The 20924-nt window shown below is 36.9% G+C and overlaps 1 protein-coding gene across 2 annotated transcripts in view; it reads left to right on the top strand.

The window, feature by feature from the left end:
• The first annotated feature begins 6565 nt into the window (after positions 1-6565).
• LOC121300761 (kinesin-like protein KIF2A) overlaps positions 6566-20924 on the top strand; it is a 39439-nt gene continuing 25080 nt past the window's right edge. Inside the window, exon 1 of one of the 2 annotated variants that reach the window (XM_041229570.1) lies at positions 6566-6757. In XM_041229570.1, coding sequence (XP_041085504.1) covers positions 6697-6757 — 61 coding nt within the window. In that variant the 5' untranslated portion in view covers positions 6566-6696. The remainder of the gene's footprint in view (positions 6758-20924) is intronic. The other variant, XM_041229580.1, reaches the window with a different exon arrangement.

Raw genomic sequence — 20924 nt, 5'->3', positions numbered from 1 at the left:
TATACTGTACACATCAGTAACATGCTGATCATTTTTCAGACTTTAGATTCCTCAATTCTAATTTCCTAGAAGAGTGCTGTTTTGTTTTCATTTGGGGTAGCTCTCCAGTCCTCAAAATAGAATATTTGTTTAGGATCTAAATATTTACTACTCAAACTAAACACTCTGGTGTTTTTAAAATGTTTTGTAATGGTTTTATTTAAAATTCAGACTCCTAATTCAACCATTTTAAACAAATATAAACTTGAATAAATAGGCTTAGTACAATAACCCACAATTCAGAAAATAAATGAGTAATTAATACATGTGTTTACATTAATATCATTTATGTTGTCTACCATGAAAACCATTTAATAGAATGCTTGAATGAATCCTGTTGCTAATCAAAATTAAGGTATACAAACACAGTAAGAGGTTTTCACTGTATTGTTATTCATTTTAATAATTAAAATGAGGAGTAACAGGACTATAGTGTTAGTCTGAATGACGTAACAGTTGCACATCTAAAGTCTGGCCACCTGACAAGAGAGATTTCTGGCATGCCAGTATGTAGGAAGTAGGTAGTAACAGAGAACCTCAAGTATAATAGCTGTAGTTAATTTATTCAGATTTAGTTTTTGTCCTTTGTATATATTTGTATGAGCTTAACATGCAGCCTACAGCACTCAGTATTCCCAGGTGGTCTCCCATCCAAGTGCTAACCAAGCCCAACATTGCTTTGCTTAAGCATTGCATGGTAAGTTCAATTTGAAGAGCTTTTTGCCGTCAGAGACGTTGCCCAGGGGTCACTACAAGGAAGTAGCTCTTCTTGACCCCCTTTGTCCTTTGTGAACCATTTGAACAATTGGTCTGTATTTCTTTGGTACAAGTGAATATTTTATAACCTGATTTTTCTGCTTGTAAATAGCTGTAAAACTCCATAGCAACATGTTGTAATGTTTGTATAACATTTAAGCAAACATTAGCTTGTTCATGTACAACAGTAGCAATTACGACATATTGAAGTAAAGTCTCCTCAGTAAATTAGAGTATAGGCCCAAAGTGCAAGGTTGAACAGTTTGCCTGTGGGAATGTATTGTAGAGGAGAAGGTTACTTTCAGTCCGATGAGCTGCTGCAGGAGAGCGGCGCTGCCTCAGCGCTCTGCAGTTCCAAGCAGGGGGCGGTCTTAGGAGGCGTCTTGGAGGAGTCCGCTGATTGGCTCTCATCGGTATGCAAATCAGTCGCCTCAACAGAACACCAATCAGGGCAGGTTTGGGGATCTATTTAAACCGGCCTGCGAGCTAGCTCGGCAGATTGTCGCCTACAATCACTATTAAAAAGAGGCTCCATTTACTCTGCTAAAAGAGATATTATATCCATTTACCTAGCATACGCGGGTGTTTTTTCCCCCTATTATCCATAGAGATGCATGCAAGGGTCTATGTTTCTGCTTAATTTCTTAAATGTTTAGGTCAGAGCGGCCAGAATCAGCTTGCATTATATTTAACTTCATAATCTCACTGTCCTTGGTCTTCTGCAGAAGCCTATTTTTCTGGTAAAAAGTCGAAAGCTACTTAAAAATATAGTGTTATACACCCCCACGTGTTGCTACAACTGTTTAAATAACGTATAATAATAAATCATTTCTCTTTTCATCGTTAATATCTTGACAACTTTTTACTTATAAGTTAAAAGTCTGTTTCCAAGCTCTTTTCAAAAGCTCTTTTCTAGTACCCTGGGGTTTGAGATCTGTCCTCTAAATCACTGCAAAAATCAAACAAACAAAAAAAATATATTGACAAGTGCTCTGGCTTTTCTGTTCTGTACCACATCATGGATTGTTATTGCTGTGTTACCTGTTTGACAATGTGGACAATAATCCTTATACTATCAATGCACTAGAGCTGCCATTTTGAAAACAGCTTTGAAACAAGTGTAAAAAGTTGTCAGGATGTTAACAATGAAAATTAAAATGACAGGAATGTTACTTAAACAGTTGTAGCAGCACATGGGAACATGGAACGCTATATTTTTTGGAATCCCGCTACTTACCCTTTAAGGGTTATTATCTGTTTATAGTTGTTTATTTTGGTTGTTTACAATAAACACTATCCTGGCTCTCCCCACACCAGGGAAGCAGGTTTATTAATAAATATTGCTTCTGTGATGTCAATTCTCACCCAGTTGTATACACTCCCATAATCTGAGGCAGCTAAAAACTAGTCTTTTAATATAAAGTATTACTTTCGCATAGTGGTGTTTTTTCCCATAAATAATATCATTGTAAAACAGCAAGTATAGAAGGAGCAATCTCATTGGCTAACATGTGTTCCTACCTGCTCAGATTTGTCGGCTTGGAACTTTTAGAACCATTGTGCCTGATTCACTTGATTACCAGTTCGCTTTGGCAGGGGTGGAGTAGTGTGTGGAGCAGTGGCGCTTGGTTAACGGTGTTCGTATTTTTGTAAATCAATAGACCTTATTCACAACAGACTCAAAACAAGGCTTGGAGTGCAGCCGCTAGCTTCCGGCTGCCTATGTCTCCAACTGCAGTGGAGAAAAGCTACGGCGTGGCACTATTGCGTTACGTTTTGTGGTTCTGATTTAAGAAATAATCTGTAGAAAAATATATCATTTCATATTAATTAGAGAGCTGATTGCATACAGAGGGCATGATTATTATTACTTTGAAAAGGAGGTGGGTTGGGGCAAAGACTTGTGAATCATTATATTAACCCTTAAAGTTTCACATTGCCATTTTGACTAAGGAAAATTATTCTAATGGTATGTATTGTACACATGAATCACAAACATGTTTCACTATTTTTTTAATATACGTTAATTTTTAGAAAGTTATTAATTGTATCCTCCAGTGCACACTGCCCTTTTTAGATGTTAAAACTCCAAATTCTGTACATGTGTTTTTAAATTATGTTTTAGTTTTGCTTTTATAACTCCAAAACAGCCTATTTAGCTTTAAAATAACCATTTTCTGAAGAGAAATCTCAATTTTCATTTCTATGAGAATGTACATATTCTGCATTATAGTCACAAATATGATTACATTTCAGTTATACTGTCTGGGAGCCAATCGAGCACTTCCGATCAGCCCTAATCAATAGATAAGTAAGATGCAGAAGCTTGAGATTATGAATGGATACTAAAGGGAATGTGTCTTGTGGGATGCAATGCCCAGGTTCTATTAAAAAAAAAGGTATGTGACACACTGAGTGTACTAAAAGAGTCTTTAACGCACAACTGAACAAAATTACAAAAACGTTTAGTAACGCGAGTTAACAAAAAATGTGCTTGAGTTACACAATACTTGGTCAGAAAGGAGATCCTTAATGTTACATTAACTCCAAACAAACCTCAGAAATAACAGAAAGGGGGACGATTGATTCTTAAGTAAGGTTACTCATTCTTTTTCATTGACCGTTATGCCTTATCCCTAACGCTACATCCATTCTCCTGCCTCTTAACTGTATTTAGAAAACGATTAATAAAGTGCGCATGTGTCAAGATAACTAAGGCTATATACAAACTGCACAAAACGTTGTCTCTCAGTCTTGCAGAGTGTTACGTTGCAAAACGACAGGACACGTTTAAGCTGTTTCCATGTTGCTATTCTAATTATTTATTGATTTCGCATTCCATATTGCTGTTTTCATAGTTATAATTTGCCTTTATTTCTCGCCATTTGTCCCGTTTTCTCCCGAGGCTGTTGCTCTTAAGCAGTGCTTCTTCCCGCGTTCGGCAGTTTTGTTGTTAATTTACTGAGTACCGACCACTACCTGTTTAGGATAATCAGTTATTAAATATAGCGTTCAGTATATATGTATTTAATTTTTATAATATTTTATATATTTTTTAAATCCTGTTGATCTTTATTTTTCTAGACGTTTTTATTTATTTAATATTAGATCTTCAGTCTTCTCTGCCACTTCTGCCTGTTTGAGTAAATCGGTTAATAAATAAATATAAAATCCTGTCGATCCGAGTCAGGTTTATTTCTTCTTCTTAATTGTCTACCTTTTCCTGAAAATACATTTTAAAAATCCTGTTGATTTTTTTTTTCATTCATTTGCCTTAATTAGGACTTCCATTTAAGGTTTTATTGTTTCCTGTTCTTGAGTTGGATTGGATTAAACTGAACTATTTGAATAATACAATTATTATTATTATTATTATTATTATTATTATTATTATTATTATTATTATTATTATTATATTATTATTATTATTATTATTATTTTATTATTATTATTAGTTGAGTATTTCATGTTTGGTTGTTTTTTTGATATATATATATATATATATTATTATTATTAGGCCATACTTGAAGATGGCCACAGTCTTTAAAGGCACCTCTGTTGATGCTAATGCAGCGGTCACTCAATTTGTTGAAAGCATTCAGGACATCCGAGCATCTGTTGGAACACTAGAATCCAGCCTTCCTGAGAACCTGTCACCAATGCGAAAAAAAGAAGAGGCCCAAATACCACTGAAGACTGTTACACAGCTGCCTTGAAAATTTATGACATCATAATCTCTCATGCCAAGGAATGGTTTGCCTTCAGAAAGCACCTTGTTGCTGCAAAATTGCTACAGAGTGACTGTTTTGATGAGTATCAGGTAGCTTTCCCAGACAATGTACTAGAAGAAACAGTTCAAGCATATCCAATACTTGGAAAGACCTCTTTATGCATTGACTTACAAACAGTTATGAAACTAAATATTTTAAAAGTGCTGAAAATGCATTAAGTATGCTTGAACTAATGATATATAACAACGTGGACAAAACATTTCCGGAGATTACAAAACTACTGATGATAGTTATAACCACTCCAATGACTACAGCAAAGGCAGAAAGGTGCTTCTCAACACTGAAACAGATAAAAACCTTCTTGAGAAACAGTATGAAAACTGAACGATTAAATGCTTAGCTATGTTATCAATTGAAAAAGACACGATGACTGACATTCCTGACTTTAATAATAAAGTAATTGAAAAGTTTGCCACGATAAGACATTGCAGAGCAAACTTTTTGTATTGCTTCCAGCAAGAAACAGATCCACTAGACAGTGCATCTACCACTGAGGTCAGCCCCTTGGACGCCACCCCCACGGACCCCACCCCGTCAGCTACATCTGAGGTGTGAACACCCCAAAATTTTGGCCACTAGCCGCCACTGGTGTGGAGGGTGTAATTTTATAACCACAAAAACAAATTCCAGGGTGATAAATATCGTCACTCTTTCTGAACAACACTCATAGGCATGTGGATACGGTACCAAAGCAACGTGGAGTTAATTTCATACTCCAAATATCGTTTTCCAGGTCGAATCTGAATTCTGGTTCTTCATATTAGGTTCTAATTAAAACCATTTGATACAATAGATTCAATATGGGGTTCAAAATGTGATGCCTTGTATTTTGAATTCTAAAGTGGGTATGAAAATCCTAAAGGTTCAGTTTAGAACCCCTACTGGTTATATCAGAGAGAGCCTGAAGGAACCATGTGATTCTACAGTATATAGAACACCCATTCCATGACTGTTTGACATTACCTGCAATAAAAGGCATGCAAACCGACAACTTTCTTTAAAGTAGCATGTTTCCATTTTTAGAATTAAAATACCAGTACATGTTTGCCATGGCATGTGCTGCTTGTAAAACTGCACTGCTGTCCTTGAAAGTTTACCAAAGGTTTTTTTTTCCACAGTATCTTCCAATGCTTATACTACGATTCTACTGTGCGTTTTTTTTTTTTTTTTTTTTTTTACAGTGCTTTACCATACTTATTTAAAATGTAGCGAATGGACATTGTGCAGTGGGTTTTCATCCTGGTATTGCTTTGGGTTCCTGCTAGGCGTGGTTGCATTGTCTGCAGAGCGCCAAATCCCCCTCCGCCGTTCTAGTTAGTTAGAGTAGTGGACATCCGTTTTCAGTTGTGCGTCACTTGACAGTAGCTTAATTACTATTTTTACAAGTACAAGAACGTACAAAAACCGGCCGCCTAATCCCCAAAAAATACGTTATCCCTTAAATAACGACCAAAGAACAGTTTATTTCAAAGCTTTATTTTCTTAGCTAGAACTACTATACCCAATAATGCTGCATTTGCAATTAATTTGAGTTGTCCAGTCACAAGTGCTGTGAGGAAGTGATGTGTGTAACTAATTGAAAACCCACATAAATAGCCAAAAACAACATAATATACATTGATTCTGTTCATATGGTGCATCCACATTATGACGGGGTTCCACCATGAAGGAACTGGCTAAAATGGTCAGTTCTTTTTGTGAAACTATACATTAAGTATATGATTCACTGATACGAAGTTCTGAAAGGTAGCTACGTCAAAACTTTTCTTGGCACTTTTATATTAAATCACTAGCCCCAATTGTACATCAGACAAATCCGTCTCCCTGAATGTTTGGGATAAGCAATCTGCCTATAAAAACCGCGTGAAGCTCAGTTTTTCTTGTCGGCCAAAGAACCTCCATCATTCATTTCCTTTAAGTCTCTCTGAGCTCTTTGCGTGACGCGGGCTGTAGGGTGAGTGTTTTGCGCAAGCGCTTTTCTACCACTTTTCTGTCTCCCGGTTGCTTGTGCTCCTGACCCCCTCTTGGTTTCAGCAGCGCTAAAACAAGCAGGTCTACTTCAAATAAAAACACCCAGACACACGAATTTAATACCGTTCACCCATGAAGCATGGCGGCTAATTTTGGCAAGATTCTCATCGGTATTTACGTGGAGATAAAACGAAGCGATGGTAAGTGACTCCCATTCTGTGACCAGAATTTTTTTCTGGGTTTCGATTGATTTTTCATTGGGAGTTGTTTGAGTATCTTTGTGTTGCTGTGGGGAACGGCAACCGTTGACGCTGAGAGACGCAGCTGCAGTGGCCCAGGGTGGAGAATACTACTGCAATTCCCGAATATCTTCGTCACGTATGATTTCTCACTATAACTGTACACCCCTTTCCTCACAAATTGAGTACATTTTAAAACACGATTTTGTAAGCGGTACCAATGTAGATACACACACACAACGCCCTTAATCTCTCTTCCAACATACAGCTATAGCACGTGACGTCATTGGTTTGGGACAGGAGATTTGAAATACTGTATTTCCGTTAAAGATAATTAAAATAATAACACTAACCTTTATATTGCAAATGTTTACTATTCCAAATATTATCAGACATCAACAAGGGGTAGCTGTTGCTTGTTCTTGATAATGGGGTGTAAGAGTCTTAATTATTAATAAGCCTGTTACTGATTTTGGAAGGGCGATTACTGTACATGTAACACAAAGCAACACATGTGAAGGTAAGGGATTGCATCCCTGTTTTATTAAATGTTGTTTTACCTAGGATCTCGTATTTATGTTATTGTACTTGTAGTTAATGCGTGTTACTATGTTGTGTACTGTATTTAACGGAAGAGCCAAAAAGTTTGTTAAGTTATATCTAGAAAAATATTATCTCTACAGCCTGTAGTCAAAACGGTAACTCGTATGCAGCAGAGTGCAGATGCGCAAGAAATGGCACTGAATACAACAGGAGTTTTGGGGCTTATGAATATGGGATCTTCTTGGCGCATGTGCAAGCCGGTTTGCTGCAAAAAAGGTTCACTGAGTATTTGGCAGCTCAGCAGTGCTGAAAAAGCAAGACAAGTGTCCTCAGTAGGGCGTTAGACGAGGTACTGTGCATCCTCAACGCATGAAAGCAGCTGCACGTTGATGTCCATTTATATAGATGACCACGTGTTAAAGGATTTGACATTAACATATTTATTTATATTAGGTATGATTTAAGCCTATATTATAGAAAATATATATTTTCTAGGCAGACAGTCATCAAGACCATAGGGTGTGTCAGAGTCCGTCTATTTTGACTCACTCTGCAATTTAAAGACACGTTATTTTTAGTTGGAGTAGCATTTTTAGCGGCATTAAAATTAATTGAAACAATGAACAGGAAATGGTACGTTGACAGCCTAATTGATGTATGCCGTTTAGATAGTTGAAGTGTGTTTGGGTGCGGTGGTGTTGGTAACAGCTGGCTTCCATCCCTTTGTGGAACTAGACACAATTTTACTTAAACAATGGATTTTAAAACGTTTATTCCCAGTTCAAAATTTCAGAACAAAGTATAATTTGACAACCTGGTGAAAAATGTGGTAATGTCAGCAGTAGACTGTGCTTTACATATATTAGAAACCATAAAGCTTCTTAATATATATATATATATATATAATATAATATATATATCTATATATGTGGGTTGTGTGGTGTGTGTGTATGTGTGTGTATATCTATATATATATATATATCTATATATATATTATAATATATATCTACTGTAAATAAATTAGTTTGTGGCAAACTGTAGTTTTCATACTATTCAGATACATTTATTGTCTAAAAGACTATACGAAAAGCAGTTTACCACTCAGTTATACCTTGTCCAGTCACTACAAAGTGGCTAACTGTCCCAACCAATATAACTAAATTCACCGTGGTAGGCTGAGCATGAATTCCTCCATAGTAGACAACTTGCTGGAAATCAAATTATGCCTGTCTGTTGAAGAGGGCTGTGTTAAGCCAGAGCTTCTTACACTCATGATGATCCTTGTCACTCTGGCTAATCCACTGTTCTGAGTTGGTTGCTGTTGGACTTGTACTGTATAACAAACCTCTTTAGATTTTCTTTGAAAGCTGTACACCTACTTTGTTTAATAGATTATATCACTGGGGCTCTGGGCCTCCTGAACCAGTTTGTTTTTATGTGTGACACATTGCGAGGGAGAGTTTATTGAATAACTTTATTAAATGTACCTATAAGTAATTGGATCTGGTGCATTCAGTTAGCCATTTACAATAAGTGTGGGCTGTGGGTAATGTACAAATACACTTCAGGTCTGTCCTAGTTGTACCTCTTAACCTGTACCAATTCAATGGTGTAACACTGATTGATTTATTATCATCCTCACTGCTCACCTTACAATTACCCAGCTGAACATTTCATTTTGAACGGGGTAGCCGTCTGCTGTGTATGTGGGTGCGTGCATTCACTGCTGAGTTATAGGCAGGAGATGGAGACGGAGGTTAAAGTTGATACGCCCTGCAGGCAAACAGGATTTATTTACATAAACACACTGAACAGCTCCCGTGACACTACAAGCAATGGTAGTGCACAGAGTACATACAACAGTGTATGAAAACTTTGGTGCGATCTACAATTTCTTTTTTTAAATTTTTTATTTGGTAGTCGGTAATTGGTTTTACCCCGCTTTTCTCGAAGACGAACAGCAGCTGTCCTCAGAAGTGTGTGCCGTTAGCCGACTGCTTCTTTTCACTCTGAGGACCGCCATGTAGCCAACCCACAGCTACGGTGTCGGAGGACAACAGAGCCCTGGGCAGCTTGCAGGGCGGCTGGTGCGTGGTGAGCCGAGGACCCCCTGGTCGACCTAAGCCCTCCCCCGGGCGGCGCTCTGCCAATTATGCTGAAGAACTTGATCATGGTAGATAAATGGTTAGGGTGGTTTTGTGACGGATTACTTACCAAAGGTTAAAAATAAGTTTTACTTACCTAGGTGTACTGATATTGATAAATGATACTAACGTGAAGATTTCTTTAACATTCATTAGGCACGTTTACACTGCCATTTCTGAACCGGATCAAATGCATCGGTAGCATTTGATCCTGCTCAGAAACTGCAGTGTAAACGCTTGCCGATCGGATCAAATGTACCTCTCGGGGAGATGATACAGATCAGGTTCAAATGCATCGGCGCATTTGATCCTGCCAGTGTAAAAGTGCGCCGATCTGATCAAGTGTACCACTCGGGGAGATGGTACAACAGATCAGGGTCAAATGCAACGCTAGCATTTGACTCTGCCAGCGTAAATACTCGGCCGCCTCGAGTTCTGGCATGCACTGAAGGCGGATGCCAGACTGAAACATTACCTCTAGCGTATCAGAGGAGCAGGTAAGAGAATACATCTCCCGTGTTTTTTTATTTTTTATTTTTTAAAATAAAATATTGTTAAAGTTAACAGTAAATGGTTTGTTCATTTTTATTTACAAATAAATTGTGTTTTTTATTTTTATCACGACACCATTTTTGTTGGTCCTTCAGCGGGATGACGTAGAACGTAATAATGTGAAGCTCAGATTACACTCTCGGTGCGCATGCCAAGCCCGCAGGCTGCGTGAAAGTTGATACTGATCAAATGACAGTGTAAACGCAACACCATTGTTCGTGATCAAATGTACCGATGCATTTGATCTGGATCAGAAATGGCAGTGTAAACGCGCCTATTAATTAAAGTCATTCACCGACATCACTGTCTTCAGATGTTTGACTCACTGAGGTAATTCAGATCTAGCCTTTGATCAAAACAATGTGGTGCTGCAGTTTGTTAGAAAAATTCAAACATTAGTTGGTGGTAAACCTTAAAACAAAAAAAAATGTACTAATACGTTATAGGACTGCAGTGAAGGGTATATGTTAGAAATGAGAACAAAATAAATAAATAAAAATAAATGAATGAACCTGACAAACCTTCGAGGGTTTAAAACTACCTTCGAATTCCTGGCTAGCGAACAAATCTTTCAAAACAGCCCCTAATACGTCATTATTTAACAGCGGAGAAGTTATTTATTTTTGTCATTTGGTTCAAAAACCATTAAAAATAATAATTAGACATTAGAGTATTAAGAATAACTTGAAGTGCTAGATTGGGATAAATAAGTTTCATTAAAAAGAGTGCCAGTACCAGTACATACATATTTTGTTCGTGCTTGATGAGCTTCGCTTCAGTGCTACAAATAGGTTATACAGGTAACTTATTTAAACTTTACTGCCAGCATTCACTGCAATTAGTATTTTCAGAAGATATGGAATACAAAGTATTATTATAAACCAAGGTAACCTCTGTTGATAGAAATAACTGGCAAGACTTGAATCTTTGCTGTGACTAAAATAACTTGTCAAATGTATTCTGAGTCTTGCATGCCTATAGGGAAAAGCCATCAGTATTGTTTGCAGACACCAGTAGGCAATACAGTCAAATCCTTTTTATGTTGACTTCAAACGGACTTGGCATACCAGGGGTGTGAAATTCATATCGATCTGTGTGAGGGACAATACATTTTACTGTTCTGCTTTGCTCCTCGGAAAGTACTTTTTTTTTTTTTCTTCTTTTGTCACAACGTTCTGTTGCTAGAAAAACTCCTGTAAAATTCTAGGAAGTCACGCAAGGTCCTATAAACTCTAAACTCTCTGAAGTCTCACACATACAAATGAAAATAAATTTAAAAAAAAATACAAAAACCTTTAAACTAATTTATATGTAACAATAGCTATTTATTTTTTAAAAAGCTACTTAATCTCATGTGGTTGGTAGCAAGTTTATAAAGCTATAGATTTAATTCATTATTTTTAACATAACTTTGTGCTGTGAGACCGACAGCACAACGCTTCCAAAACGAAATGTTTATCCAGTGGCCTTATAGGGAACCAAAACGTATTAAACAAGCGTCATCATCGGTCTTCTGGGTAATGTAGTTGTTTATAAACCAATTCTTTTAACCCTTATGCTCTGGTGAACATTCTACCTGTTTGAGGTCTGACTGACTGTGGCCAAGTCCGAAACAGGTATGTAGGTGTAATTACCCCTCGATAGCGTGACAACGTTAACAAAACGTGCAGGGTCAGGACGTGAGGATTAATCCAAATCAAAACAGGATCTGGTTCAGGGACAGGGACTCCACCACTCGCCTGCCTTTCCTTTGTTCCTTAATTGTAGGTCCCATCTGTAATAGGTCCAAAAACAAACCACCAATGGTTAACCTTTTTTAATCCTCGCCCTCCACGTCTCTCCCTTTCTCTCATATTCATAAATCCGAACACCAGTCCCGAAGTACAACAATGCAGTTCCCTTTGTAGTCAAAACCCTGCCCCTGAAATCAGTGACACACCTATCTGTGATGGCAGGTGTTTTTAATAAACACTTTACCACACAAATATAGCGTAACGGAAAAATTTCCGTCATGGTCACGTGATCTTTGCGAGGGGATCCTTGGCTTGGCCTACCGCCCTCTATTGTCGGGAGGCTGAATAACAATGCAAGACCCTTTTCTCCCATCACGCTGATGTAACGTGACTTTTGGCTTGTGTATCGGGACATATATCCACGAAAGTCTACCGTATTATACCTTTCTAAACAGCCAAGAATTTGAAAATTATTAAGAAAATAACGTTTTCACTCTGTGATTAAATATACCCTACAATTACACAGTTTGAATGTGAAAAAATAAGTTTTAAAATGTACTCAAATTTATTTTTCTTTAGAAATCTCAAGTGTAATTTAGTGACCTCCTACGTAGAAACTGTAAAAGTATTGGTGGTAGCCACAGCTCTCAGGAAGTAGGATCAGAAAGAATTTTATAAACACAGTGTCTGGTTTTCATTTTACACCAGATTGGTTGACAGATGTGTAATGTGAAGTAGTTCGCCATCCGGTAGATCTGTCAACTCAGCAACATTCTTGGTTATGTAAAGCAATGTAGTATCCTCTCCGGTAATGCTGTGCTATAAAATTCATGGCATATACATCAGTCGAAACCGAAACCTAAGAGATTGAAATGCTGCACTGCGTAATAAAAGGTACCTGCGCTCAGTTTTGGAAGGTATGTTTGGACTATTTTTATTTTCATGAAGGAAAAAATATTATTAATCACTAATTGATTGTGATCATTCGTTAATAAAAGCAAAATCATAAGATTTTATATCTGTGTGTGTTTTGTTGGATGGTGAGGGGGCAAGTAGGTTTTTAAGAAGGACCAGTAGATTTTTCTAGCATTTTGTCCATTGGACAAGAAGTTTTTTCCAAAAATTGCACACCCCTGCATACATAGTGACAATATGTGGATTTGACTTTATCAGGAATTCACTACTGTAGCAAACTACTGCAATTCAAATATGTCAATACTGCACAGCAGCAACTAAAATGTAAACTAACCAATGTAATTATTATTTCCTGAAAAAATGGGCAATCAAAAATGATCACAAGATGCATTTGTATGCCTTTCTGGCTAAACACTTCAAATGTTGTTGTTCACTTTAAATTTTATACCAATATAGCACAAGTAGCGTTATTGTGTTTGTAGTTTCAGGTCAACGAATTACAAGCTGTGCTGACTGGAGATTCTGCTAGCCCTTCCACTGGATTTATTTCCAATTTTTTTTTTCAGTGTATTTTGGTATTAAGTGTTTCGCTCTGAATGGTTGCCTACAACTACAGGCTTTGCAGTGCCACTGTATTTTGTTGTTGTGTACAAGACAAGGCTAGTTTTCCTATGTCACATCTAACCATTGTTTTCTTGAAAAGTGACTCCTTTCTACCATAGTTTCTCTACACATGATAATGTCCATAAATAAGAACCTGCCATAATTCAATATCCCAACAGACGTAAAAAGCAGCAAGCAGTATTTGTTGAACTGTTTTTTTGTTTTTGTTTTTATAAATCCATAGTTTTAATTGGTGGTTATTTTTCTTGGACACACAGTTAAGCTTGCAGGATATCATTGTCGAACCTATACAGCACTTGGTTACACTAAACTACGCCTTAGGATCATATTCAGTTCCTAAGCCAGGAAATGCTTTTTTGGTTAGTACAGCCTTTATTTGCACGTGTGCAGATGTGAAAAGGCCAATAATAGAAAGAACACCTTCAGCAAGTGAGACTTTTTTGTATCATTTACTGATGCAGGGATGTAGTTGAGATTTCAAATAGCAGGGAATTCTAAGGAGATAGGGGGTGAACCTCTGCCAGGGTTTTCTTTAGGGCTGGTGGTCTGGAAAGGTCTTTGTGAAACAGGCTTTTATCTCTATCTCTGCTGATGTACAGTGTACATGATGTATAAAAACAAACTGTTATTCATTACTCCTTTTAATTGTTCAAACCTTTTTGTTTTTCTCACTTGCATTGTACAAGATGTGTTAAAGTCTGCATTCAGTTGTGGGCATCGATAGCAACTTTCATGTTTATACATTGAGTGATACTCAATACACCCCTTCTCCCCTTGGACCACTGCCTGAGCTTGTATGAAAGTCTTGGTTGAAATAATATACCACCAGGCAGCTTCAATTCATAGCTAGGCCCTTGGGTCATTTAATTGGGTCAGATAATTGAGAGAGAATTGTTGGCACAGTGCATTTTAAATAAGGCTGCAATAACTAACATATAACGTAAATTTCAGCCAAAGAGAGAAATAAAGTACAAATTGTCTGCATTATTGTCCGCATAAATTTATAATATAAATCCTGGCATTTCAAACGTTGTTTTTTTTTAATATCATTAATTTAGGTTTATATAACCCAGCATTGATATGAAAAACTGAATATCCTGCATGCCTTGCCCTGTAGGATATATTTTTATTATTCAGAGACTGGATCTCTAAGTAAATACCATGTTCGCTGAATGTTAGTAAACTGAGATCTTATTTGAAACAAACAAAATGAGCAGCTTTGCTAAGCAAGAGTTGCTGTTCCGCTGCTTCAGAAAACACATTCTACAAGGTTTTATTGACATTGTCCTTGGATAGATGTGTGTGTCCCCGTGCAAATGTCCATTTTTTGCTACCAACTGCACCGGGCTACAGGCAATAGTGCCTGGAAAGAGAGCTGCTATTCCAGACCCATACGTATTACCAGATACTTGTACGATTTATAGAGCAGAGGTCGGCAACCTTTTTGTGCAAGAGAGCCAAACTGAATGGAAGTTTAGAACAAGTGGTCTACAAGAGCCAATCTTAGACACAATGTATGTACTTTTAAAGTGCAAAAAAAAAAGAAACAACTTTAAAATTGATTATTGTACTTGCAGTGCGCTTCTTTAATGTGACTTCTGCTGCTGCTGCACCGTTTTGTCCGGTTCATCGCTGGTCAAGTTTAGCTTCATGCAAGCATTCAGGCTTTCTTCTGTTAATCTGGAGCGCAGGTTGTTTTTGATGTGGTTCAAGTGGGAGAATGCCTGTTCACATATATAGGTGGAGTTAAACATGGTTAAGAGAGTAAAACTGTTATTCTGCATTGTACTGTATGTAAGTCGAAGTTCAATTCAAGTTTGCAGAATGAGGGTTTTTGTGCTCCAATTATTTCAAATCAGTCAGTTTCTGCAGTTTTGCTAGTTCTGTGCGTTGCCGATTGAGATGCCCAGAATCACTGTCAAGTCCAGTGCTTCCACACAACATTTAAGGGGCAAATCATAAACTTGAACAAAGTGCTGTGTCTGCGAATGTCCACAAAACAAGGCTTGAACAACATTAGCAGAACAGATGTAAACACCACAAGCTGCTGCAGATTTATATTGTTGCTAGTATCCTCTACCATCTCGAAACATTCGTAAAAACTCAAAGTGTGCATTTATATCGATACTCCCCAAGTGAGGTATTGCAGAACACTATCACGGACATCTGTTAACTGAAAAATATGTAGTAGAATTTATATTTTCTATTTGCTGCTTGTCAACCTGATTTGCCATTTTCACAGCTTGAATGTGAACTGTTTTTGCAGATAAAGGCATCTTGTATTTGCTGCAAGATTTTGTCTTTGTTTGGGAATTCTTCAAATAGCTCTTTTGGCTACATACAGCTTCTCATATATTTGCCATCAGTGAAAGGCTTGCTTTGCAGACAATTTATTCGACCATGCCAGTTGTGTACTTTGCCCCTCTTTCATTTCTTTGCAGATCCTTGCAGACCTTTTTCTCTGCCTCACCTTCTGAGTGTTTCACTGCAAATGCAGCATGTTTTGTCATGAGATGATGTAAATTTTGATTAAAAAAAAAAACAAAAAAAAAACTTTTTTTTTTGTTTGAAGCCAGTCATTCACTGCATATGAGACAAAGTGGAAAATTAAATTACCGTAATAACCCGTTTTGAGCTCTGACATACTAGTTTCTTGCTTTTAAACTGTACGAATCAAAACATCTTCATGCTACTCACTGGTTCTGTAAGTTAATAAAATTTAAGAATGATGAGCTGTTTTCACCCCAGACACTATACAGTACATAACCTCTTAAAATAGTGGTAGAGACCTAAATGTTCTGTCATCTTTAGCCAGTTCACTGACTGCCTGTCTGTTACACAAGTCATATTGGATGTAAAGATGTGTTTGATTTTATGTTTTAAAAGAAAATTATTGTTTTAAGGCTAAACGATTTAAAATAAGAAAATCTGCACTGTACTTTAGTCTTCATGCATTACAGTGGACCTCCTGCTAGCGCAATCAAAAATTTGACTGTTTCTCCTTGTATCCTGGTTGTCTAGGGCAGCGCAGCGGTACTAGGATTAGTGCCAGTCCGGGATTTAAACTTGGATAATGTATTTTTATTTGTCCACTGTAGCAGTGACCTGTCCAATTTTATTTATTGTGACAAAGTCGGGTTTGCGTTGCCACTTTCGGGGCCTTGTAGTATAAAAGAAGTACTTTGTGCAACAACAGATACGTTTAACAGGGCACTGCCTGTATTATTTATTAATTATACAAAATCAACAAACAAAACAAAAGTTTAACTACACCAAGGAGCACGAGCTACACTTTGACGTTGTCTAACTTTAAAACAGGACAGCTAGGCAGTTTACCGATTTTTACACAAGTGCTAAATACCTTTTTCTTTTTCCATTTAAACAGACAGACAGACAACTCGCACACATTTCAGACCTACTTTTATACCCGCCTGCTTTATCACAGACTTGAATTCCTCATTTTATTAGAGCAAGAGAATGATTCTAATTCCAACCCCAAGGTATTCTGGGGGATGTAGTGCTGTATTCTATTTTATCTCCAGGAGTACTTTTCTATTTTCCTACACCACTCGTTTTGTTTTTGTAGGAGGTAGGTGTCATTCTAGCATTCAGTGACTGTGTAAAAATGTGTTTTGCATAGTCATGTACAAGCTTTTATAGTACATTTAGTTTTTTGTTATTTACAACTGATTGATCATTTATTTAAGTGGTAATATTCCTATGTATTATAGAACAGATTGCCAGCAGTTTGTAACTGTGTAGTATCAGAAGTTCATTAATATTTGGGAAAGTTGATTTCGACTTCATAAAAGTTAAGACTCCTTAAAGGCCTTTTAAATTGCATGTTTAATTTGTGTTTGCAATTGAGTAGGTGTCATTGTTTCTTAATGCCTGTTACCTTGGTGAGGAATGCAGCTTCCCACAACAAAGCCAACTGTGTCTAAACCTCTTCAGTTACTACGGAGCTTATTATTGTGATGTCATAATAACTGATATTGTTGGTCATTATCAGGTTGGCAACATGTAAACATCGATTTCACTTTCCTACCTTCACCTGAAGAAGAGAACTTTGAGGTGTTGGAATCTTGTGAATAATTATTTAGTTTGTCCAATAAAAGGTATCACATCTCCTTCTCTTTGTCTGTCATCTCTGGACTACTATGGCTACCATTTCATTTATCAAGTACAGAACTGAAATGCTGCGTCAGAGGTAAATTGTGTCATGAATTTTCCGCAAACAATACATGGTACATGCTCTTGCAGTTGGCATCACCTTCTTTTCACTTGAATAATCAACCATGCTAGCGGTGGGATTTTCTAGAAATATATTGCTTGAGTAAGCGAGCATTACAATTCCCGAGTACTCGAATCCAGCGCCAAACAATACTGTCCTGTACACAGTAGTGTGCCTAAACCTCCCAAACATTGCCACAAGTCCTATTTTTAAATACCACTCTAACACACAAGTCATGAATATGAAGTTTGCCGCCTTGTACAGTTGATTGTATATGGTCAAGTATTACTAAATAACGTAACATACCCACACACGCTTTACATTAAATTATTATTAAATTTAAGTCCATTAGGGCTGTTGGTTAAGCCTCAAAGTAGCAATTGATTAATTTGGCACACAAAATATAATTGTTTGAATAAATATAGATGATTGTACCACCCACATACATTTCGTTCCATTCCTCTCTGCCCCGACGTGATTTATTTTAATATCATTGGTGTTAAGTAAAAGCTTGTACACAACAATTGAATGCAAGGGGTAATTACGCCTTGGTAGCGTCAGGAGAAAAGAAAAACACAACATTATCAACAAGCCTAAAGCAAGTTTAGCATACTACAGGAGTGTTACTACAGTATTTATTCCAAAGAGATTACAGTAGTCTTCTAAACTAGACATGAGTTTATGAAATCTGCCTTCTTTTGTTCAGTAACAGCTGCGCCTCACGAATTGCATCTTAATACTGTACCACCTAACCATCTATGAAACCCACCATGTCGAAATCTCTGCCTAAAATAAGAATACAAATAAATTGATTCTTACCCCTACATGCATACGCTATAGGTCAAGCTGACCGTTGCTCCAAAATTGCGTTTAACATCACTGAGTGTTTTAAAAATGCTACTTAATTCTATTACCACGTGGAGTGGATACCATACCACGTCTACTGCAGCACCACCATAGACCCGCACCAGTCTTTCTGTTGGACCAATTAAAAAAAACTACTTTGAGGCAATTGCCAAATCCTTTTCTTTTTCTGATTGCTCTCACGTGAAAGCGGTATGCATGCATAGATTTGAAATGTATTTAGCTTATTTTCAGAAATGACATTTATCAATGACTTTAGTGTCGAGTGCTTAAACTTATCCCTATATACTGTATGAATAACATTGGAAAGATTTTGTGGGCCATTCCATATGAAATGTTTTTTTTTTATTTTTTATTTTATTTTAAATCATGCCATTCACCAGCCTCGACTGTGATGCTATCCTGTCACAGTTGGGTAACATAATTTGCAGGGATACTGATTTTCCATTCTGGGGACTAGCAAATTACGTTTTTCAGAATTAACCAATTCTGTTTTTTCCCCACTTTCTATCAATTTGTTGATAATTTAAATGTAGCAGTTGAACATAATTATAATGTTGATAGTTAAAATAAGCTTTTTTAAAATGTATTTTTATGAAAGCCAAGCTTTTCAATACTGGTGTAACAGCAAGTAAAGCACCTGAAGACCCTTAAAACATGTCATAATGTTTATAGCCATCACTTGGACAACTTAATTATATTACAACAGTTGAGAAAATAAATGTCCAGTACTGTTGTGAGAGAATCATATTTGCAATCTTCCATTGACATTGTAGTTCAGTCTACAAATGAAGGTGTTTTGAAAAGACCTTTTAAGCTTATTGCTGGCATTACAATAAAAGTACAGTTGGCGCCCCCTAATTGGGGTACTGATATTCGATTGCTGCTTAAATGGGATACAACGCTGGCAGATGATTCTTCCCAATGCTATTTGTCGTTTTAATTGGAGGTCATTTAATTTAATTTGGATACATTATTTTCAAATGATAAATGGAGATCGCGTTTCAGAGCAAGACAGGTTGCGTAGCACAGTGCAGTGATTACGCTGTGACTTGCATAAAAGACATTGAACTCTTAACAAAGGAGGAGTCTGCTTTCTCAGGTTGCTCTTGCAAAGAAAGTTGGTGTCAACATCGCAGGTGCAATTTTTAATTTTGTTTAGGAATAAAAAAAATGGACTCTTAATTATGAATTTAACATTTAATCATAATGTGATGCGATTTCATTCTTTCTTTTCATCGAATTAAAAAAGTGTGATTTAAGGTTGTCTCAACTGCATGCCATTTAATTGGGATAGATGCTTATATGGGATATTTTTCCTTCCGCCAAGGCGTCCCGATAAAGCAGCGCCAACTGTACAAAAATATGAAACCGTTTAGTAACAGTCTAGCAATGTCATGTGAGAGTAATCCTGTTTACAGTACTCCACAAATTAAGTTTAGTGATTTACTAGCATTACAATCAGGATAAAATATGAAACACTTGGGGGGGGCAAGTTAAGTGACTTGTATCACCCGATTAAATAGTGCCCCTTTTAATGTAAACATATAATTAATCCTCCCAATTGTTTCTTTGCTAATTCTGCCCTACACAGTAAAGCGATCAATTTCCTTTAAGGAATGTATAGCTAAAGAAGAACGCAGTGCTTTGCATGTGTTGGTTTTTTTTTTGTTTTCTTGTTCTCTACGTGTTTACGACTGGCCATGTGATCTTAATGGTGTTGACTCATTCATAATCAATCGAATGACAGCAACATTTGCAAAATGGTATCCTACCATCCTCATATAGATCAGAAAATGTATAGCTCTGTGTTTTGCTGAAACATTGAATTTTTTTTCTTCCTTGGTGCAGCTGCCATGTGAATGAAGTCATGATGAATTAACTCAACTTGGCTCGGTACATTGCAAAAAAAAAAAATCCACAGAAAACTGGAGTTGTGAGGTGAAAAAGATAACACTGCAAAATTCCATTCCCAAAATGCCTAATTCCATGATCGTGGAAAATCTGTAGCCCTACATTTGGAGCATGTTAGTCTAATATATAAATACATGAAAAAATAGTACATATTTTAGATGCTCCCATTTGTTTGTCAATAGCAATAGTTATTGCTAAGCAACACAATGTGGTAAGTTGCTCAAGCTGCCAGAGGGTAAACAGTTGCTACAACCTTGCATTTACAAATTAAAACATTCAAAGTTCAGGTATTGTTTTAAGTACTGTGACAGGCAGAGGCCTGGGGACTGTATTTTTTAAGGTCATTGTGTGAAGGCTAAGGCCTCAGGAGAGACCTATGTTGGCACCTTAAGAGAAGGTATTGTGTTAACACTTGTAAAATATGCTTGTTTTGTTGAATTGGTATATGGCTTAGCTTTATGGGGATAGTTAAAAACCTGTAAAGTTTAGTTAGTACTCCTGGGAGGAGTTAGACTTTTGTTTTATTTATTTTATGTGTGTAAATAAATATACAGGCACCGTCCTGTTTTCATTTAATTTCCATTGTTATTGTTCATTTACGCAAG

This window comes from Polyodon spathula, chromosome 2, assembly GCF_017654505.1.
Source record: "Polyodon spathula isolate WHYD16114869_AA chromosome 2, ASM1765450v1, whole genome shotgun sequence".
Lineage (NCBI taxonomy): Eukaryota > Metazoa > Chordata > Actinopteri > Acipenseriformes > Polyodontidae > Polyodon > Polyodon spathula.
This window is presented reverse-complemented; position numbering and strand designations above follow the sequence as displayed.